This window comes from Sitophilus oryzae, unplaced genomic scaffold, assembly GCF_002938485.1.
Source record: "Sitophilus oryzae breed Bouriz unplaced genomic scaffold, Soryzae_2.0 scaffold_1356_pilon_pilon, whole genome shotgun sequence".
Classification (NCBI taxonomy): Eukaryota; Metazoa; Arthropoda; class Insecta; order Coleoptera; family Curculionidae; genus Sitophilus; species Sitophilus oryzae.
In genome coordinates, this window is record NW_022146011.1 from 556,545 (window position 1) to 579,006 (window position 22,462).

At 33.0% G+C, this 22,462-nt stretch overlaps 1 protein-coding gene across 3 annotated transcripts in view; it reads left to right on the top strand.

Annotated features, from left to right (window-relative positions):
• Nucleotides 1-22,462, top strand: part of LOC115875224 (pleckstrin homology domain-containing family G member 2-like) — a 178,196-nt gene that overhangs the window by 123,798 nt on the left and 31,936 nt on the right. For 2 of the 3 annotated variants that reach the window (XM_030890635.1, XM_030890636.1), the window contains exons 2-3: nt 15,977-16,309; nt 21,328-21,656. In XM_030890635.1, coding sequence (XP_030746495.1) covers nt 15,977-16,309; nt 21,328-21,656 — 662 coding nt within the window. Of the gene's footprint in view, nt 1-15,976; nt 16,310-18,417; nt 18,537-21,327; nt 21,657-22,462 lie in introns of those variants that run through there. The other variant, XM_030890637.1, reaches the window with a different exon arrangement.

Sequence of the window (22,462 nt, forward strand, 5' to 3'; positions counted from 1 at the left end):
TTTCAATTTTTCTCGATAGCGTTAATGAAAATGAATAACTTCCGGTCAGAGTTGCCAGTTAAGACAATGCTACATATCAGGAGAGTGCAAGAAAGAGAGAGATAGTAGAATAACATAATAGATTAGTCATAATATCAGTTTGAGACGGTGATTGCATTTAACAAGGCATTCTTTCATTATTGGTTGAACGTTGGAGGTCGAATGCTACGATAATATGCCGAGAAAATTTTAAAATATTAAACTGTTATTTTAAATATGACGAATAAATATTTGAAAATTGCAAATAACTTTGGTATTTCTTGATAGCATCGAAAGGATTTGATAGAAATAATTTTAAAAAAAGTGCTGTTTTTTCTCAATCTGAACATTTAACCACTATAATAATTATTAAAATTGTACAATGCTATTTACCATCAGGATACATCATGAATGAGTATAGTCACTAGTTTTAAGTAATAAACAACTGTGTTTTCTTTCTCTGTTCATGCCTGGCGCCCAATATTTATAATTTCGAGTTATTATTGTTGATTAGTTCTTTCCAGTGAAATACCTTATCCACGACTGCTCTACCAACGAAAAGCTGCCGTTCGCAGTGGTAATGTTTATAAAAAACGCTACAAATGACTCTGCTTGAACCGAAAATAATTAATCGTGCAAGACGCCATGATCAGCTGACTTTTTAGATATGTTTTCCATTTACCTATTTATTTCTTTTCAACATCAAGAACTTTAATTAATAAGACACGTGTTGATGTGTCTTAATCTAATAAGACACGTGTTGAAAGATAAAAATCTACCTTATTAATTTTTTGTTAAATATTAAAATCTTCGAATTGCGGACTTTTTGCCAACAACATTGCTTTAAACTGAGGCATCCTTAATTAAACACCGTTAAAGTGAAAAAATTGATGTAGGGAAAACATGTTTTAACAATTTTTATTATGCAAAACTGCCAGAAACGTCCATATTTTTTGGAGAAAAATCTTTCAGCCTGTTTTTTTCTTTCCAACTTTACTAAACACAGTGCTATAATTGACAAAACTCCAGGTAAAACTTTCAGTCAAACATTATGTGTAGGCGAAGCTTTAATATTCAACACAATTAGTAGGTATTTCGTTCAATTTTAACACTACTACAGTGTTGAACTGAAACCATTTACAGAAGACCGGATATTAACAAAAAACTACCAGTCACTTCTGGAGGGATACTATATCATTTTTCTTATTTCCAAGCAACCCGACTCCATTTTTTTTCCGTTTGTCATGTGGGTTTCAGCTTTCCGTCTGCCTCTGTGAGAATAAACAGACTGTGTCGTGTTTGGAGGTCTTTTGGCGACTGCCCATCGTAAAAAGAAGTTAGTTAAACTCACTGAACATACCTTACATCGTAAAATGTAGTCGACAAAAAGGAGTTAAAGACAGACGGTAGTTAAATGTGAGAAAAGACAAAAATGTTATCCTCTCTAACAGTAAAAAAGTCGTTAAATTGTCAGTTTTTGTTCAATTTCTTTCATAGATAAATGAAACAAGTTTAGATTGGAAAGTGCCCGTAAGTAAGTACAATGTAAACACTATTTGGCGCTATTCTTGCAACGGTCGCGACCCAAAGTTTTTGATAATTTCGGATCGGTTCGGCTTTTTTCGGAATTATGTCGCCAAATATCATTTATTCTAATTTTTTATTATTTTCTTTTAATTTTATAAATAAAATACAGTATGTTGAAGAGCACTAAAACCCATATTCAAAAGAATAACTTTAGATATTTTTGATTAGCCCGTTTACGAGTTATCGCCGATTTCTTTTTAAATATTTCTCCTTTTTAATGGCCCTGTATTTACTTATGAGCACCAGTCAAGGTAAAAGATAACTGTCAAATGAAATTGTCATTTCAGAAATTTATCTGTTTAGTGCTTTATTATTATTATTAAAATATAATTAACCTAGTAATTGATTACTTTATTTTACTTTAATTCATATTAATTTGTATTTATAAATACATCTTTAAGATTTCCGATGTAGGAATGAGTTTTCAATAATAATAAAGCACTAAATAGGTAAATTTCTGAAATGATAACTTCATTTGACAGTTATCTTTTACCTTGACTGGTGCTCATAAGTAAATACAGGGCCATAAGAAAGGAGAAATATGTATTTAAAAAGAAATCGGGCGATAACTCGTAAACAAGCTAATAAAAATATCTACTTAAAGTTATTCTTTTGAATGTGGGTTTTAGTGCTCTTCAATAAACCTAAATAGAATTATTCTCTAAAATAATTAGGGAAGCCAATAATTGACCCCATTAAAATTTACATGGGATTTCCTATATCCCGTCCGACGATGCAACACCCGGTATAACATTGGAAACCGACGTTATTAAATTTTGAAAGATTTTATAATTTTTGAAGATTCCGACTTTGACAAGAGAAAATTATTTCTGTTATTGTTTGGCGGTTGTTCTTAGCAACCGCTATAGCAGCGCCAGATCGCGAACAACGGTCGCGACCCAGAACAATTATATATTTTGACGGGCCTTCCAATCTAAATTTATTTCCTTTCTATATTATGATAGTCGAAACAGAAACCAACTCGGCAAGGCATTCTTGTCGTGAAAACTTCGAAAATTGTAAAAAATATTGCGCCAAAATTGTCTCCGCTGAATTCCATTTTTCGACTGACTCGTCAACTTAAAAAATTCAGTTTAGGTACAGCTTAAAACGAAGCAATCTAAAACTTTGACGTTAACTAAATATGACAGTTAATTTTGACATTTGATCTATGCCGACAGGCGCTTACTATGTTTCTATTTGCAAAAGACAACGTACTCATCATATACAGTAACTATCAATGAGTTGCAACAAATGGGAAATACAACATACAATGTCGATAATTTCTTTGGTAGATTGTAAACCTGTCAAAACTCCGTTACATCGTGTAAATAACATACCATCACTATATGTTTTTGGTATTTATTACACATCTATAACATAACAAAACTCGATTTTCCATTTCTAGTAAGACACCGTTGTGAAATTTTAACAGTTCAGACGATGCTGTGTAGGAATATTTCTACATATCGATATATCAAAATATCGATATTTTTAGAAACATTAACATTCCTACTGTCATCACTGAGGTGCTTTGAATAAGGAGAGTGACTAAATAGTATTAGATATTAAAATTGTTAAAAAATGTTTCTAATAAATAAAAGTAAGTTATAATAAGTATTTATTAACAAAAATATTAGACACGCTTCTGAAACACTTGGCGACTAAAAGCTCTGGTAACTAAACAAAAATACGTACCTCTCAAACGTGACTGGCAGGTTTATGTTAAAATAATAATGTCGAATATTTTCGAAAAATATCGATACAGAAACTATCGAAATTTTCTTAAAGTTAAACATTCCTACTGCCAATGCCGGACTGAAAAAATGCGTCTCAAAGACTCAAAGGTTACTTGTCGAGATTTCTGTGCAGTTACGACACATTTTCCTATAAAGAGTTGCAATTTTCTCCTTATGGTACCGTGTAATAGTACCGCGTTTACCTTGGGAAAGTCAATAACGTATTTTAATTGTAACGTCAAGCGTTATTATTAAACAATCCTTGTCGATTGTGGGAATTATTATATAAAATAATATAGTGGAAAAAATGGCATGGTAACTGTATAAAAAGGTGTTAACCTTTGTTTGTTCGAAATATTCCAAATCCAATATAGGTTTTCAATACTACCAACGTATTTTGAGAATATATTATCAACACTCATAAGGTATATAATTTCTTAAAATATATCTGGTATACTATAGGCTTGGTGCATTATAGTTGATTTTAAAAAATTCCGACCGCAGCGCTCTCTACGGCAGAACTCAGAAATTTTCGCTATGTATTTCACGCCGTCTCGGTTATAGTTGATGTTGATCGCATTAAAATAATATTGAAAACGTGGTTTTGTCATAATATTTAAGTATTTTAGTTTTTTGCTAGTGCAGTCATTGAAACTATAAAATACTCAGGTACGAGGTTTGTGTGATGTAACGCTGTTTCGGGTAGTAAAAAATAAGTGAAAAAGAATTCGAACTAGGCGTCTTGTGTTATGACAATTTCAAATGTTAAGAATTGTCGAAAAAATGTTCACGCGTAAAGCAGAGTGTAATTATGGTGTTGATGGCCGCAATAACATTCATCAACTCAAGTTTTCATTTTATAGCTTCATAGTTTCTCACACCGATTTGATCAAAAGCAAAAATGGTAGCGATGGGAACTATCGAATGAATTAGACTATCGAATGGTTAATGAATGAATGATTTCAACTATCGAATGGTTTTATTCGAATAAAATCATTCATTCATTTGTATACTAAAGCATATGTGACAACCTCGCCGTGCGACTAAATGGTTATCGTTGAGCCACGACTATCGAATGCTTTTGATAAATGAAATTTAGTATTCGTTGATTTTTGTATGCGTCAGTGCATTATTAGTTCTTCCAAATTATTATAACTTCGCCGTATAAATACTGTGCTATTTTTGCGTTTATTAAAATAGTTAAAATACTAAAATAGTAGTTATTTTTTAATTTTATTTATTGACGATTGTGTGCATGTGCAGGTGGTCAAAATTTTTCCGAAAATTTGTGTGGTTTTCCGTAGTCCGATCTTTCGATTATTTAATTTTATATGGTATATGGCTATTTTTTAATAGGAACTTTTGAGAAGTAGCAATTTTTAAGAGAGATGAGATGAACTTACAATTAATTTTAAAAATACATATTGGTATTTTAGATGTTTTAATAATATGAATTAGTTGAACTTAATAATCATATTTAAGTAATGTGGTTAAGTAAATGGGGTTATCGAACTCAAACTATGGGGTGAGAAAATTAAAATGAAAGTTTTACACGTGCCAATTTAAAAAAAAAGTTAACGATGTTTGTATTTTGTTTATGCTAATTCTCTTACATGTAGTTTTTGCGAAGAAATATTTCATTTATTTTTAAAGTAAATGCCAGTAAAAGTAAATATAATTTTTAAATAGTAATATAAAGCACCTAATATAAATAATTTTGATTTCTAATTTTTTATTTATATTTTCCTTCCATTACACTGCATGCTTAGAAAATTAATAAATGTTTATATTTCATGATTTTAAAATTTGTTGTTAATATAACAAATTAGTTCTGTAATTATTATTATTTAATAAACCAACGTTGCCACACACAAAAAATTTAGAGACTATATTATTTTTAAATAGGATCTAATATAAATAATTTTGACATCTAATTTGTTGTTTATATTTTGCTACTACTTAAAAAAAATATTTATATTAAATTATTTTAAATTTTGTTGTTAATAGGTCAAATTATTACTGTTATTATTATTTATTAAACCAGTCTTTGCTTTAAAACATTAAAAATCATTTTCCTACATCCAAAATAACAAGTATTATTGCGGTGTAACAACAGAATATTAATAAAAAAAATACAGAATATATAGACATACTAACCCTAACTAACTAAAGCCAAACAATAATATTCTTTGCTAATATCAACTAATACCAAAATATGGCAACAGCGCCCTTCATAATGTCTTTCTGTGTAAATACTAACACCTCAATAAAAAAAATAATGTGTCCTTATCTATATCTGACTCCGCAAAAAATCAAAGATGCCGGCTTCTTTCATAGCATTGCCACCGACCGCTGTCGGGTTTCTCGGAAAGAAACCTACGTCGCCGGGCGACAACTAAAATTCATTTAATATTTTATTATAATCGATCCTGACGAATAAATGAATTTCATAAATGAATGAATTTTATAAATGAATGGTTTTTGCTGCCGAATTACTAGAATACAATATTTCAAGGCAGATGACGGATCTATTCGATAATTTTTATTCGAATAGTTTTCAACGAATGTTTTCTTACTAACTATCGAATTATTCGAATGAATTGCAACTATCGAATGTTTCGATAGTATTCATTCCATAGTTTCCACTACTAAAAAATGGATTCACTCAGCTCGACGAAACAAGTCAGTAAACAAAGTGCCCATCCAAAATCTAAATTAAATAGGCATATACTATGAGAGGATAAATAATTATAATTTGCAATATTAATGGTATACTTGTCTTAATCAACTATAGTGCTTAAATTTTTTATGAACGTCTTCCAAAATTATAATTATGTACCTTTAAAAAAATCGTTATAACCGAAATAACCCCAGTTATGTCTCCGCTAGCAAAATCGGTGCGTAGAACTATGCTAGATACCTTAATTGAATTAATCTAAAAAGTTTTAGCTTGAATTATAAATTATAATACTTTATAAGTTAGACTTACATTCTACATTCATTTTTATTTGCCCCCCCCCCCTAAAATAAATTTCTGTATCCGCCCCTGCCCAGAATGCTACTTATTCTAGTATTTCTGGCATTATATCGATTATTTAACCAGAAAAATCAAGATAATGGACACGTAATAAGCAACATAAACCATTCCCCTCGAGATCGTTCCGATTTTACAGTTACTTAATGAAAAAATATCATCGTTTCCGCTCTGTTAATAACTTTTAATTGCTTAAATTACAAGGAATCAGATCTGGACTTTCATTTCTGTGCGTAAGATTAATAAAATTCGTAGAAATAGCGACTTGAACCAATCAATACAGATCTGATGAATAATAGAAAAGACGTAGGAACTTAATTAAATAATAACCAGAATCGGAAATAGAATGGTGTAAATATAAGTTTCAATTGCATTCGACATGCTATACTATCGAAAAAAAAACAGCGTCAAAGAAGGTTGGGAAATGACAATCGACGATAATTTTGGCGAGGTCAAGCCTTAGACATCATTTACTTGGCCCGTACTTTCCTTTATTTTTTAATGGACTACCAAGAACACTAAAGTCACTGGGAAACACAAACCTCGAACATGTACCAGAATCGTCGACGGTGAGAATAAACCAATCCTAACCGAACAAAAACTAGAGGAGGTATGGACCAATTACATAAGGGAACTGTTCGATGACGGTGGCCCCTCTTTTCACTCCCAAATAGAAACTGAAAATGGTCCAGATATAATGATCTCAGAAATCGAGAGGGCTTTAAAGAACACCAAAAACGGGAAAGCAGCTGGATCGGACAACATCTACCCAGAATTGATAAAACTAATAAACGGAGACAATTTAAAGTTATTGGTAAACCTCTTCCATTCTGTATACAATACCGGAAACATACCGCAGGACTAGCTAACGTCGACATTTATACCTATTCCTTAAAAAAAAATGGTGCAAAAAGATGTGATGAGTTTCGTTTAATAAGTCTGATGAGTCAAGTCCTAAAGCTGTTTTTAAAGGTTCTGCATAATCGAATCCGAAGAAAATGTGAGCTAGACATAAGTGAACAGCAAATGGGATTTCGCGAGGGACTGGGGACGAGAGAAGCCCTGTTTGTGCTATCGGTGCTTTTGCAGAAGTGCAGAGATCAACGAAAGGAGGTACACCTATGCTTCATAGACTACACGAAGGCATTCGACTGCGTCAACCACAGGGAATTGCTGAGCATCCTTGAAAGAAGAGGCCTGGATACCCAAGACCTGAAAATTATCCAAAAGCTATACGAACAACAAGTAGCGACAGTAAAACTACAGGACACTGAAACAACAGCAATACCTATCAAGCGTGGAGTTAGGCAAGGATGCGTATTGAGCCCTATGCTCTTCAATATGTACTCCGAACTAATATTTCGAAATGCGCTTGAGGGATCAGAAGACGGCATAAAAGTGAATGGCAGGCTGATTAACAACATGAGATATGCTGATGATACCGTCGTTATTGCAGACACCACTGAGGGCCTGCAAAGACTTCTTGATAGACTGTCCTCGGTGGGCGACTCAATGGGTCTCAGGATAAATACAAACAAAACAAAAGTCATGGTGATAAATAGAGATGCAAGACAGGCAACGGAGGTAGTCGTAGGTGGGACACCAATAGCAAGAGTCTCAAAGTTTAGATATTTGGGCAGTTGGATTAGTGAAGACCTAAACCCAGACATTGAGATCAGAGCTCGAATTGAGATGGCTAGATCAAACTTCCTAAAATTGCGGAACCTACTGTGCGATAAACGTCTCAACATCCATATAAAAGACAACTTCGTCAAGTGCTACGTACTTTCCACACTTCTCTACGGGGTTGAATCGTGGACACTCAAAGTAAGCGCAATGAATAAGTTGGAAGCATTTGAGATGTGGGTATATCGCAGAATGCTGAGAATACCATGGACTGACCGTGTCTCGAATGAACGAGTTCTAAACCAAATGAACAAGGACCGAGAACTCCTCGACATAATAAAAAAGAGGAAAGCAGCCTATTTGGGCCATATCATGAGACCTAGCAAGTATGAATTCCTTCAGCTCATCATCGAGGGTAAAATTGAGGGAAAGCGCGGACCCGGACGACGGCAATGCTCCTGGCTGAAGAACATCAGAGATTGGACAGGCCTGGAGACTGTCCTACTTTGCTGAGAAGAGCGAAAAATAGAGAGGAATTTGCCATAGTTGTTGCCGATCTTCACTGAATGGAGAAGGCACTTTAAGAAGAAGACCAAGAACAATTTTTTTAATATTGAGTAACAACGATTTTTAGACGGTGTAGTTTAAAATTCGAGAAAAAATAATTTTTAAGTAAAAACATAGTATAAGGAAACTAGTAGCTTTACTCCTTGTCGAATCCTTTGTTCTTTTTCTGCCACTTTATATGACCTTGTTCTCGCGTCCCGTGACCACTGACGTAATAGTATAGTCGTGGTCTATAATTAGGCAAAACAGTCGTGGCACTCGCCATAGTTTCACACAGATGTATTTAGGAGAATATGAGTTTACAATAAAATAAAATTAAAAAAATTGACCATCGAGTAAAAATTTGCTTGAAAACAGAATATTTTCACATTTCGTGTAGGTAACAATTCTTCTGTATCTGAAAATCTTCTGATGGGAAGAAATGCGGAAAAATATATAATGACATATTTTTATATTATTATCTATTTCAGATATTTTCTACAACTTTTTTTTAATTTAAAACAAGTTTAATTTTAACATTGATGTGTTTGTTTTGTAGTAATATGTATATCGGTTAGGTGATTTTCATTGGAAGAAGCAAGAACAATGAGAAATAGCTTCACTATTTTCTTTTCTATTTCACGTAATTTACTATTTCACGTAATAAAAGAATATTTTTTTAATTATTGAGTCCTGATATCAGTTACCATATTATCAAGAAATTATGTTTTTTAACTAAAAGCTAAAAAAAAATCCAAGATTTTTTTTTTCAAAAAAAATTGCGCAGAAAAATCCCTTTTTTTAATTAACGTGAATTATTACTTTAAGTTGGTCATATTTTTACATAAAAAACATTTCTATAGAAAGCAGATATTTCTACAGAATTCTTTCTATAGAGAATCGGGAAATAAAATGTCCAGATCTGGGAATAAGCTTCTTCTAAACGTCAAGTACGTTTGGCCATTAATTACCATTTTTAAATTTCAGTAATTGTTAATAAACATTATAGGAACTTCGGAAGCAAGATCAATAAGAGATTACTTCTTACAGTTGAGGGTTGGAACCTTTGGTGTTACACAGCAAAATAAAAACACTAAATCACCACAATATACACCAAATTTGCATTTCTAAGCAACAGTTGCACAAATGATGCTATGTTCGACCTTTTTAATACTGTATACTCTAGCCTGAATAACCATCACTCTACAGCTACAATTTTCTGTGATTTCTCTACGGCTTTCGACTGTGTAAATCATAATATCTTAATTAACAAATTGCAATACTATGGATTCAGGGGAGTGCCGCTCGAATGGCTTAAGTCGTATCTTGGCAACAGAAGGCAGCTTGTGAGGATTGATACATCTATGTCTTCTTGTAAGCCTATAGCATGTGGTGTCCCTCAGGGTTCAGTACTTGACCCTATTTTGTTTCTGGTGTTTATCAAGGACATTGCAAATCTAGACATTAGCGGTAAAATCTGCCTCTTTGCGGACGATACTAGTTTCACTTGGAGCGGCCCAGATGTTACGGCACTATATAATACTATATCCAGTGACTTACGCACCATTAAATCTTGGTGCGATTCTAATCTCCTATGCCTCAACCTTTCAAAAACTAAAGTTTTGTCATATAAAAGTACTATTCAACCTTTTGTACTTAATAAAACCACTATTGACGTCGTGGACTCTTCTTAGGACTTGTAGTAGACAACTCGTTAAAATGGGACTTGCACATCGAAGCCTTATCAAAGAAACTAAGCTCTGCCTGTTTTGCGCTAAGATCAGTTTCTAAGGAACTTAACTCATCAACCTCTAGAATGGTCTATTATGCCCTTTTTGAGTCGCATCTTCGTTATACCCTTCCATTCTGGGGTACTTGCTGCGCGACAAAATTTGATCGTATTTTCAAACTTCAAAAGAGAGCAGTTCGATACTTATTGGGACTAAACAGTAGATCTCTCTTATTCATTTTCGAATCCGTTTGCTTAATCCGCAAGCACATATTCTCTATTCCGGAGAGGCCTTCTCACAACTATCCACTTAGGAATGCGGAGCACGATATTTATCTGCCAACCCCGAGCTCAGAACTAGTTAAGGGCTCAATACTGTACAATGCCAAGAAAATGTACAATCATTTGCCTTCGAATATCAAGTCACTTTCATTCTTTCCCGCATTTCGCAAAGCTCTGAAATGATACTTACTGGAGAGAGCCCTATATGCGGTAAACGACTTTTTGTTGATGTTTAATCATGAACAATTTTGAATTTTAAAATTTTGATCATCTCACACACTGGTTAGAGGTCTAGTATTTAATATTTTATAACTCTTGATTTTATGATATATAACATGATTTTATCCATTTACAGTTTTCCTTTTGTAAAATTTTCTAGATACGCCTGTGTTCTGCAATGTCCATATATGTTTTATTTGTAATTTTATGACGTAAATTTTTTTGAATTGATTTGTATTGTATGACATTTTTTTTATTATTTGTTTTTGTGCTCTTTTGTTTTGTGCTCTTTGTCGACGAAGCTGTTTTGGCTTTTTGTACAATAAAGCGTTGCTTTTTTTTGTTTGTTTTCTGTTTTTTTATATTTGAATTTAATTGTCATTTAGACAAATTTCAAATATTTTTCTTTTCTTATAATTTCTTTAATTAGTGTATATTTAGTAAGTACGCGTGATTTCACTGCGGTACTACACGTAAAACTACGCACGAAACACAACAATCGTAAAATCATCGATGATCTATTCAAAGCAAGCAAAAGATTCAACACAAAATAGATTGTTAAGAACCAGCTAATTGATAGTTTAAATAGAGTCTTACTGTCTCTAATAGAATCACCAAATATTGCCGGTCGACGACCTCATTCTTTGTGTTTCTCTTCTTGTTTGCCCTCTAAGCTCCATTTACATACAAACGTGCCTTTTTTTACGGCATTTAAAGTATATGAGATGACCCGCCTATTTAAAAATAGACATATTTCTTTAAATTCGAAACATTCAGTTTTAAGACACTCTGTATACTGTAACGTTTTTAGTTCGTTACATGTCTTTTTTATATATAATATATGATGTCTGGCCTATCATCACCGGATTCCCTCTCGTTCAGGCCGGATAGTTTATTTGACGCGTAATTTTTACGTTCCCTAGTCGCCAACCCTGTTATCGTTCGACACAACCCTGTTACTATCCTCAGGAGGCGCTGTCAACATCGCTTCTGTCAACTCTCTCCGTGCTTAACCTCACTTTGTTTTGACGCTCTGTTGTATCCCAGCTTTTGGAAATGGTGATTATTTAAGTCTTGCTGTATAATTTGAATCAGCTGCTATTTCGAGGCTACAGGTAAAGATGAGTTTTTACCTTTTATAGATTCGATATTATTATTGAATATTTTTAGGGTAGAGTTACGGATGTCCCAACTTGTATTTGTGTTTTTCTGGCACGTTGGCGTCCCTTTTCTTTTGTCCTCCAGAATGTCACATGGAAGAAAGGACATGTTGTTTATTATTTATTGAGCCCTCGGAAGTATTTCGAGGTAGGTTTATTTTGTTTATTAGACCTTGTTTGGTTTTAAACAAGAGTTTCATATTTTTAGGGTCCAAGGTACGGACTGTGTCCAAGGTACGGACTGTGTCCAAGGTACGGGCTGCGTCCAAGGTACGGACTGTGCCCAAGGTACGGACTATTTCCAAGGTACGGACTGTGTCCAAGGTACAGGTAGTGTCTTATGTACAGACATTATCTTATGTACAGATGTCCTGTGGACGAGTGTCCCCAGTAAGAACGATTTTTTCTTACATCTAAGTGCCACAGCGTGGATGTAGCTTGAGTCCCATGCTGCTTCACTCCCATTTCTAAGCCTAGTCAGTAGCTACGGCTGTAAGGATTCATGGTGTCCTCAATCTGGCCCCTTTTGTTGTTTTGACCAACAGGATCGCCGACAGACAGTACAGAGATGCTAGACCACCTCACGCTGCTACTGTTTGAAGCAAGATTACATAAAAGAACAGCTAAGTGTATATTTAAGTTCTAGTTTTACATTTAACATCTAAAATATTTTCAGTCTTAAACAGTAACGGACATTTTAAATAATATCGTACAGACTATATTTAGTGGTTAGATTATTAAGAACATTTATGTCGATGCAGTAGTTACAATGTGATTTAGATTTTAGGTTTCATTATATTACGCCTTGTAATAGTATTACTTTCTATAGATATTATTATTGCGCTATATTGACAGATGAATAACGAGACATAGATTCTAGAATCTACAGGTTGCAACATATCAGATTTAACACCGCATAAAATTTAACAATTTAAATAAAGTAATGCTACTTTTCTTATATTTTCTATAACGTTACACGCATTGTATTTTTTCATAGTCTTTTCATAGAACATATTTAATATTATTTACATACATAGTTTTACTCAACAAATAACCACTATAATAATCATTAAAATTGTACAATGCTATTTACCATCAGAATTCATCATGAATAAATATAGTCATTAGTTTTAAGTATTCTACAACTGTGTTTTCTTTCTCTGTACATGCCTGGCGCCCAATATCTATTTTTTTGTTTATTGTTCTTAATTAGTTTTCTTTCCAGTGAAATACCTTATCCACGATTGCTCTCCGATGAAAAGCTGCCGTTCGCAGTGGTAGTTGTTTAAAAAACGCTACAATACATAAATAATTATTGATTTTTAAAATATTATTCGCAAACTAGGGAGAAGGAAATCATACAACGAACAGAGATAATGGTGTTAGGTAATAGCACAGTTTAAAGAATATACACCAGTTGGCTCACTCTAAGGAATTTTATTGTTATTTTGACTTCAAAGGCGGCCCGTGACCCTTCGAGGTGACAAAAAATTTGTACGTTTACCGGGTGCCGCGGAAGTGTTATTTTATCAGTCAGAACGCTGGCCGTATACGAGGGATCAACTAAAAATACTAAGGAATTTTAATATAGCAAGTAAAAAAATAAAAAATACAGTACTAGTTTTATTGATTAACAGTTTTAGGCAAGAAATAACCCTCAATGTTGTTAATAAATTCACAAATTAATATTTTCAGTGTACCCTCAGAGTCCATATCACTGGTCCGAAAAAGTAGCAAAATAAGCGTTCGGCATTTAACGTTTTATGTCAAACTGGCTAGGTATTTTTACCATAAATTAAAAAGGAAATTAAAGATAAAGGATTATACTACCGGGTGTTACATCGTCGAGCGGGACATATCCATGGAGGAAATCCCATGTAAATTTTAATGGGGTCAATTATTGGCTTCCCTAATTATTTTAAAGAATAACTCTATTTAGGTTTATTGAAGAGCACTAAAACCCACCTTCAAAAGAATAACTTTAGATATTTTTGATTAGCCCGTTTACGAGTTATCGCCGATTTCTTTATAAATATTTCTCCTTTCTTATGGCCCTGTATTTATTTATGAGCACCAGTCAAGGTAAAAGATAACTGTCAAATGAAGTTGCCATTTCAGAAATTTATCTATTTAGTGCTTTATTATTATTATTAAAAACTCATACCTACATCGAAAATATTAGCTATGAATTACACTACCGAAGAAAAAGTATTGATGATTAAATGATATTATCAAGGAAATAGTTATCAAAAGGTGTCGGACATGTTTGCTGCTCTGCAGCCGAATAGACCGATACCTGGAAAATCTACAATCGCAAGGAATATCCAGAGATTTGAGAGCAAAGGTACCCTAATAAATAACTGCAGATGTGAAGCAAGGCAGGAACAAAGAGAAGGTGCAAGAAATGATACCGACTTGGAAGTTTTATTGTGCGTGGAAGAGAACGATGGAAAGATCAGCACAAGGAAACTTGAGGATGAAATAGCGATAGTTCACACTACAGCGTTTCGAATTTTGAAACGACATAAATACTATTCCTTCAAATATGAAAAGCACCATGAGCTACGAGATGGAGACGAAATATGGCGGCAGGCGTTTTGTTTTGATATATGATGGAAAGAGCAAACACGAATAGGGAATTTTTAAAAAACATATGTTTCACTGAAGAATGCACGTTTACCTTAAATAATGAACCCAATGTTCAAAATTATCGATATTGGAACAAAGAAAACCAACACAGGTTTGTCGAAACAAGGACGCAATATCCACAGAAAGTAAATGTTTGGGCAGGGATATTCGGACACAATATTATCGGGCCATTATTTCTTACGCGAAATTTAAATGCAGAATATTATTTGGAACCACTCGAAAATCATATTTTACCTGCTTTACATGATGCCGCTAGGGAAAATCAGGAAGTTTAGTACCAAATGGATGGCTGCCCGGCACATAGTACCCTGGCTGTTCGGAAATATTTAGATAATAGTTTTAACGGAAACGTTATTGGCCTAAATCATACTGTAAATTGGCCAGCAGGGTCTCCTGATATTTCGCCAAATTATTTATTTTTATTATATTGGGTATTTTTTAAAAATACCCAAATCTAGACGAGTTAAAAAATGCTATTTCTGCCGAATGTAATAGAATTTCAGTTTACCAACTAGCGAATGTAAGAAGAGAATTTTATGATCGCCTGGGTTATTGTCTAGCAGTCGATGGAGGAATATTTGAACATCTTCTTAAATCCTAAAGTTCTAACAATTTAATAGTACCTACATTAATAAGTTATTGAGTATTGTAATAATACTATAATTAACCTTGTAATTGATTACTTTATTTTACTTTAATTCATATTAATTTGTATTTATAAATACATCTTTAAGATTTTCGATGTAGGAATGAGTTTTCAATAATAAAAAAGCATTAAATAGATAAATTTCTGAAATGACAACTGCATTTGACAGTTATCTTTTACCTTGACTGGTGCTCATAAGTAAATACAGGGCCATAAGAAAGGAGAAATATTTAAAAAGAAATCGGCGATAACTCGTAAACGAGCTAATAAAAAATATCTAAAGTTATTCTTTTGAATGTGGGTTTTAGTGCTCTTCAATAAACCTAAATAGAATTATTCTCTAAAATAATTAGGGAAGCCAATAATTGACCTCATTAAAATTTACATGGGATTTCCTATGTCCCGCTCGACGATGCAACACCCGGTATATTTTTACAGTAATAGATTAAATTTTTCAAAAATAATCATAATTTTGTCAAAAAGTTGAAGAATTTAGGAATTTACCGAGTTGTTAACTTTAACCGTGAATAGCTTTTGAACGAGTAGCTTTATCGAAAAATTGTAAGAGATCTTTTCTGTAGAGCGTTCAATTCTATATAAGAATATGTAATTGACATGGCTGCGAGAGAACAAAATCGAGAGAAAAAAAATTATTTACAAAAAGTGGCAAATAGTGCACACTATTTTTTTTTCTTAATAAGGACAGTATAATTAATAATTTTCTTTCTCTTTTCGTTGCAGGATCATCACCAGACCTGATGCCCAGTATCATGGGAGCGTTCGACGCGTACCTCACCCAAAAGAAACAGCGCGACCACAACCCTGAGGAGGACACCCATCAGTTCAAAACGTCCACGCAAACCAGAAGATCTCACCAGCTCAACAACTTCGCCCACCTCTCGCCCTGCGTGCAGAAGATCCTGAGCCACGTGCCCGAGCAGGAGATCAGCAAGAAGTTCAGCTCCGAAGAGACTCTGATCTCCAAGAGGAACAGGATGGGGTATAGGAGTCTCAGAGGCACTGAGAAAATGAATATTTTGAACAAGAGTAACGAGAGTTTAGATTTATCCCCAGGTGAGTTTATGACTAAATATCTTTGAATAAAAAGATTAAGATGGGGACCAAAAATGGCCGATATTCCGGTTTATCAGTGCCGTTCTAATTTTTTTTCATCAGAACGTGTACTTCCATGCATCCGCCATGTACAGGGTGGGTCAAATTCGACGCTTTTAAATGGAAACACGCTTTTCTATAGGAGATAGACAAAAACTAATATCGGTGTCTGGAGCTCAATTTTTGTCAAAAACATGATGGTGAAAACCGCATATCGATATCTGTTACCGTTTCGGAGTTACGGGGTGTTCTTCAAAAATGTGCATTTTTAACAAATCGCTGTAACTTTTTTGCCATGGAAAATTTTGTATTTTTATGAAAACATTTCCAAAACACCCTTTTACGTAGAGTTTAATGGTTTAAGTATAATTTTTTTAAAATTAATAATTTAAGAATTATCAATAGAAAATTTAATTTTTTATATGGGACACCCTGTATATTTTTAATTTATTGAAAAGAATTTAAAATTACCTTTCCAAAAATATAACACACTTGATATTTTGCTCGATTCCTCTTCGAGATATAGAGTATATAAAAATTAGCCCGCTGTAAATAATTAGGCACCGGCTGTAATGCAAAAAAAATCTAGCTGTGAGCATCAATTAAAACGAAAATAATATTTGGTATGAGAGATGCAGAATTTTATAACAATTTAAAATAATATATTTAAGCAACATCAACACATTTAAACTATATCTAATAACAATAAAAATAAATAGCAAACCAAGACATGAGATTTTGCTACAGGTGTCCGATTTGGTTTGGTTTCGACCGTCTTCTGTTATGGACAGACGGGGCAGTTTTTGAACATTTCTCGCGGAATTCATTAACTCAGTAGGGGTGAAAGATAACCTTTCATAACTGCTAAGTATTTTTTAATTCTTCTCTAGATTATACGGAAGAATAAAGAACCTTTATTCTTCCGCAAATCTATATATAGGATTAGATCCATGGGCACTAAGTCAGGCGGCCTCGACGGCCAACGGCTGGGATCTTGGTTAGACAAAAAAGTCTGGGGACAAAAAAATAATATTTTTAATTACTAAATTCAAAAATAATATTAAACTTCTAAAAAAGCAGTGTCGTGCCTATTTTTTCCTTTAATATAATTTAATAGTGATGCCCCACCGCCGCCCCTGGCCATTAAACTTAAATCTAATTACCTCAAATTAAGTCCCATAGTAAGTATTATAAACGGGTCAAGTTATATCAAAATCGATAAAATGGTTTTTCAAATATCCTAATTTTCTTTTCTTTTTTAAGTAACTTTGACACCCTGTATCTCCAAAAGGAAGCTTTAAATCTTACAAGTTGATATGAACTTTTTGTTTTATTTTTGCAAGTTCTATCGTCTATTAAATTTTCCCGATTAAAATCTGAGACACCCTGTATATTATTTATAAATATACAGGGCGTTCCATTTGAAAAAACATAACTTTAGTTCATATTTTCAAAAATATTTTTCTGGTAGAAAAACAGACTACGCCACTGTATTCTTCATCCATAATTTTTCATCCATAATAACGGAGATACGGAGGCTGTCCCAAACTGCAAAATTTTCGAAAAGACCCTGTAGCTCAGAAACGAAGAGGGCTATGAAAATTTTGTTGACAGCATCTTCCGTTTGACAAAAAAGTGGGACAGGTTTATGCAAACGGCACCCTTCTATCTTCACTAATAACGGAGATACCGTATGATTTCAACTAAAATAGGACACCCTGTACAGAAAATATCATTGTTTACAAAAACAATTTAGTTTGTTTATTTATACAGTTATATTTGGCTACGCACAGACTTAATATTGTCCTTTTTTCAATATTTGGCAACGTTTTTTTGTTGGGGCTTCCCATGAGATCACACTTTGTGATTAACAGTTTTATGTTTGTTATGGTATTTGTTTACCTCAAATCTGTCATAAATGGATTTAATAAAACCAGTCCATTGTTCTAAACATTTTTTTCTAATGCTTATTAGATACTAGCTAGTACTTTTATTTATATTTATCTAGTTGTTCTGAAGATAAGATAAGGGCATCAAGTTTTAAAGTAAATTTACTAATTAGATGACAGTTTAATGAAATACGTCTTAAAATTATGTACTTTACATTTAAATTAAAAAACGATTTATATCTGTGGTTAAGTGTTATTTCTGTGGATAAATAAAAGTGATTGTGATTTTTTTATGGAGGGTAAATTTTCATAATTTTCTGTTGTGTTGTATTATTTATAAAAAATATGTATTTTTTTAATTTGTGAATAATCAGTATTGAATAAAATATATTAATTAAATCATTTACAATCTTATAATTCTTCTTATGACAGTAAAAAATTTATTTCTTTTTATAAAAAATTGATTGTATTTTTAAGATACTAAAACAAAGACGTCACATTCTATCAGATATCAGATGTAAAACAATTAGAGCAAGGTTATCATTTTCAAAATTTAAAAAAATTCAATATGATTTTTAAATGAGTACCTTAAGCTCCGCCTACACGTAACGTTTTACCTGTCAGTCTTTTCTGTTCAGTCAAAACGTAACAAGTAAAACTAGAGGACTGACGGGATTATTCGGTTTTACAACAAAACTGCCGTTTTGCCTACACTGAACAAAATATAACTGAATTTATAATACACTCACTGGCACGAAAACGGACACCTTATGCTAATGTATTTTAAAGTTTCATATATTACTAGTTGAAGCCTGGCGCATCCGCCACGACATCAAAAAAAAATATTTTTTTTTAATTAAATGAAAACCAAAAAATCCGGCGATGACAGTTTTTAGAAGAGCCAATTAGCTATCTTTTAGTAAAAAAGCAACTTTCTAGAGTAGGTCGTTACTTCAGTAGAGACGACACAGATAAACATTAGCATTTTATATATTGTAGATGTTCTAGTGGACCCATTTTGATGATTTTTTAAGCAATTTGTATCTAAATTACTTGACTTTTTAGCATGTCTTTCTAAATTATAAATAAAAGTTCTCATCTGTCAATTATACGAGGGAAAACAAAATGTTGATATTTTGGTGAAAGTTTGGAACACCCTGTGAAGTAAGTAAATAAATAAATGACTTTATTGTCAAAAAATTTTTCAATTTGTAGACAAAGGTAAACTAACAAACAAAGTAGATAAAAACAAGGTACACAAACAAACAAACAAAAGATAATACAAAACATTATATAAATAATATTGTCAGTCTTATTGTTAAAATAAACATTTATAAATGTTTACAATGTCAAAGAACAAAAAATTTAAAATAATATTCAAAAATATTTAGCCAGTTTATAGCAAAATATCCTCTAAATAATTCCTCTCCTAAATAACCTCTAAATAAATTAATTTCGATGTCATTAGTAAATATAGCAATAGCAAACATTAGACCAGTGTTTTCAAGATCAAATTCGATTTTCAATTCAAATATAATTCATTTACGGCGTAGAAAGCCTTGTCTAGTAAATAAGAGTTCAATGCTTTGCGAAATGAAAAAAATGATGTTATGGATTTGATTTCAAATGGCAGGTGATTGTGCATTTTTTTCGAGTTGTATAATATTGAACTTTTAACTAACTCTGAGCGTGGGGTAGGTAGATAAAGATCTTGCTCTTGCTAAGTTAACAAAGCAAGGAATATAAAAATTAGTTTATCATCTAGGTGTATCTTTTCTCGATAGTTTATTTTTTGATTCATTTCAATAGCTGGTATTTTTTTGAGATATTCGCTTTTGAAAACCACACTAACATTTTTTCGTATTTTTTATATTAAAACCATGCCTTTGCTTTTGATCCTAGTCAACAGACCTCTAAAATAGTGTTTATGATTTATGTAATGTCACTCTCTTTGAAAAATCATATTATTATTGTCTGTTGTGCAGCTACTCAAGCAGATATGGTTTTAGATGGTTATAGGTCCAAAAGTTGATCTCTACCATGCTCAATAATTAAAGTAGCAATAGCCGATACTTCAGTACTTAAAACTATCTCTACTAGAGTAAACATCAACAAACGATAATAATACTTAATTATAATGATAGGATACTCGATTTATAATCCATAAAATCGCAGTTTAGGCTTCCAGTGTAGAGCATACACTGTTTTACGCCTACACGGTTTATAATCCGTCTTACCTGACATTTAAAACGTTATGTGTAGAAGGAGCTTTAGATAATTCTGAGATATATCTCAGTCAGTTATCTCATTCGATTCTGAGATAAGAACAAAAAGGTTTAAGATAAATATTAAAAAAGGTTTTATTGTTTGAAACAAAGTCATGTACCTAGTTTGTTGTGATTCATTTTTTAGTGCAATTCTAACGATTTTTTTCCATTAGTTTTTTTTAATTTTCGATACCATGGAAAAAATTGACAATTTTTGAAAAAGCCTTGAATATTTTTAAAAATTGGTAAGTAGGCTTTAAAAAATATACTGAACAATTACTTTTCAATATCTTTTCATCATATCTGACCGCTTTTTACCGAGTTTAAAGGACAATATTTTAATTCAATAATTTAATGAAGTGATGTTATCAAGCTATACAAGGTTAACTAAAATTTAAGTAGCTGTTATTGAAATTTAAAATTTACTCTTCATTTTCACGAAATTTGAAATATGTCAAAATCCAAATATATTTTAGGTACAGGCTTCTTTAATAAAACTGACCTTTATTTTTTTCCTAGAATCCGAAAATCAGTTAATATATAGGGTGTTTCGTTAGAAAAAACAGAACTTTGATGTGTAACTCTTTTTGGTGGACACCCTGTAAAATTCTATATATTTTTATAAAATGCTTTCAGTTGGCTATAACGAAGTCATATGGCCTACATATGCTGCGAAAATTTAATTTTTGATTTCGATATAAACTACCGTTCTCCTTGGAGCTTCCGCGGCATATGAGAGGCGCCACCCTGTATAAACTTAGGTAGTGGATATTTCGTAAAGATAATGATTCTATTTCTTTAACATTTTGTTTTTAATCTCCAGGTGTTCACAAGCTTCTGTCCAACCTTCAAGATTCGGAACTGGTGATCAGCGCGACTAACCTTCACGTGCGGACGTTGACGTCCAACGATTCCTATCTCCATTCGCTGGAAAATCGGCCGAAAAATGCCACTCTCGACCGCCAACCGTCCTCGCTGATCGTCGAAACGTCCACGATCTGCGAATCGGAGACAAAACTAGGGGAAGACGAGGTAAAAACGCCCCTCGATCAGTGCGGAAACTACGTTCCCCTAGGCAGCTACCTGCATTCGGGGAAGGGGATAGCTTCCAGGATGCCTGTAGGCAGGAAACAAATGGGAAAATACCTTCAGGTGAGTCATTTGAATATACAGGGTGTAGAATGGAGAATGTATCGGAGGAGATTAATCACCGCGGCCTTAAGCTTCATTTTCATGCATCCGACGATACGATGATACGATATTAATTTTATTGGTTGAATTTAAAGGCTTCGATTGGTTAGAAAATTACGCAGTTTGTAAATTTATTGCATTTTCATGCCTCCGTTCATCGGATGTACGATTTGTTTGTTATTGGTGTCATTTTATAATTTCATTTTCATAACGATTTCGCTGTTTTACTTATACTCGAGCTAGCAACGTTTTCGAGAGAGAATTTTAAGAAAGCTGGTTCTTCAATATATCTTTTGTTATGTTCTCCTGAACAGAGCGCTGACCGTCTGGCTGTCTGTCGACGTTGCGTTCACTACTGCGCATCCTATCTGTATTCAATATCTGTTCACTACTGCGCATCACAAATTGGCCCTGCATTTTAGGAATTAAGGAGGCTAGGAAAAACCTATGTGTAGCATATTTAGTTTCATGAAATAGTAGCAAAGTAATGTGAAAATCGCATCATTGTATCACTACTCATAAACGAGAAATCCCATAAAACACACTAAAATTAAATACCCTGTACAGATGTGATGCGCAGTAATAAACCGCAGTAGTCTACCGGCAGCCAGACAGCCCGCACTTTGCTCAGGAGAGCATAGCAAAAGATATATTATAGAACCAGCGTACATTTATTTAGAATAATTTATTAACGAACACAATTAAGTATGTAATTAATTAGTATTTGGGCGAAAATAATGGTGTTGTAGGTATTTAATTAATGGTAT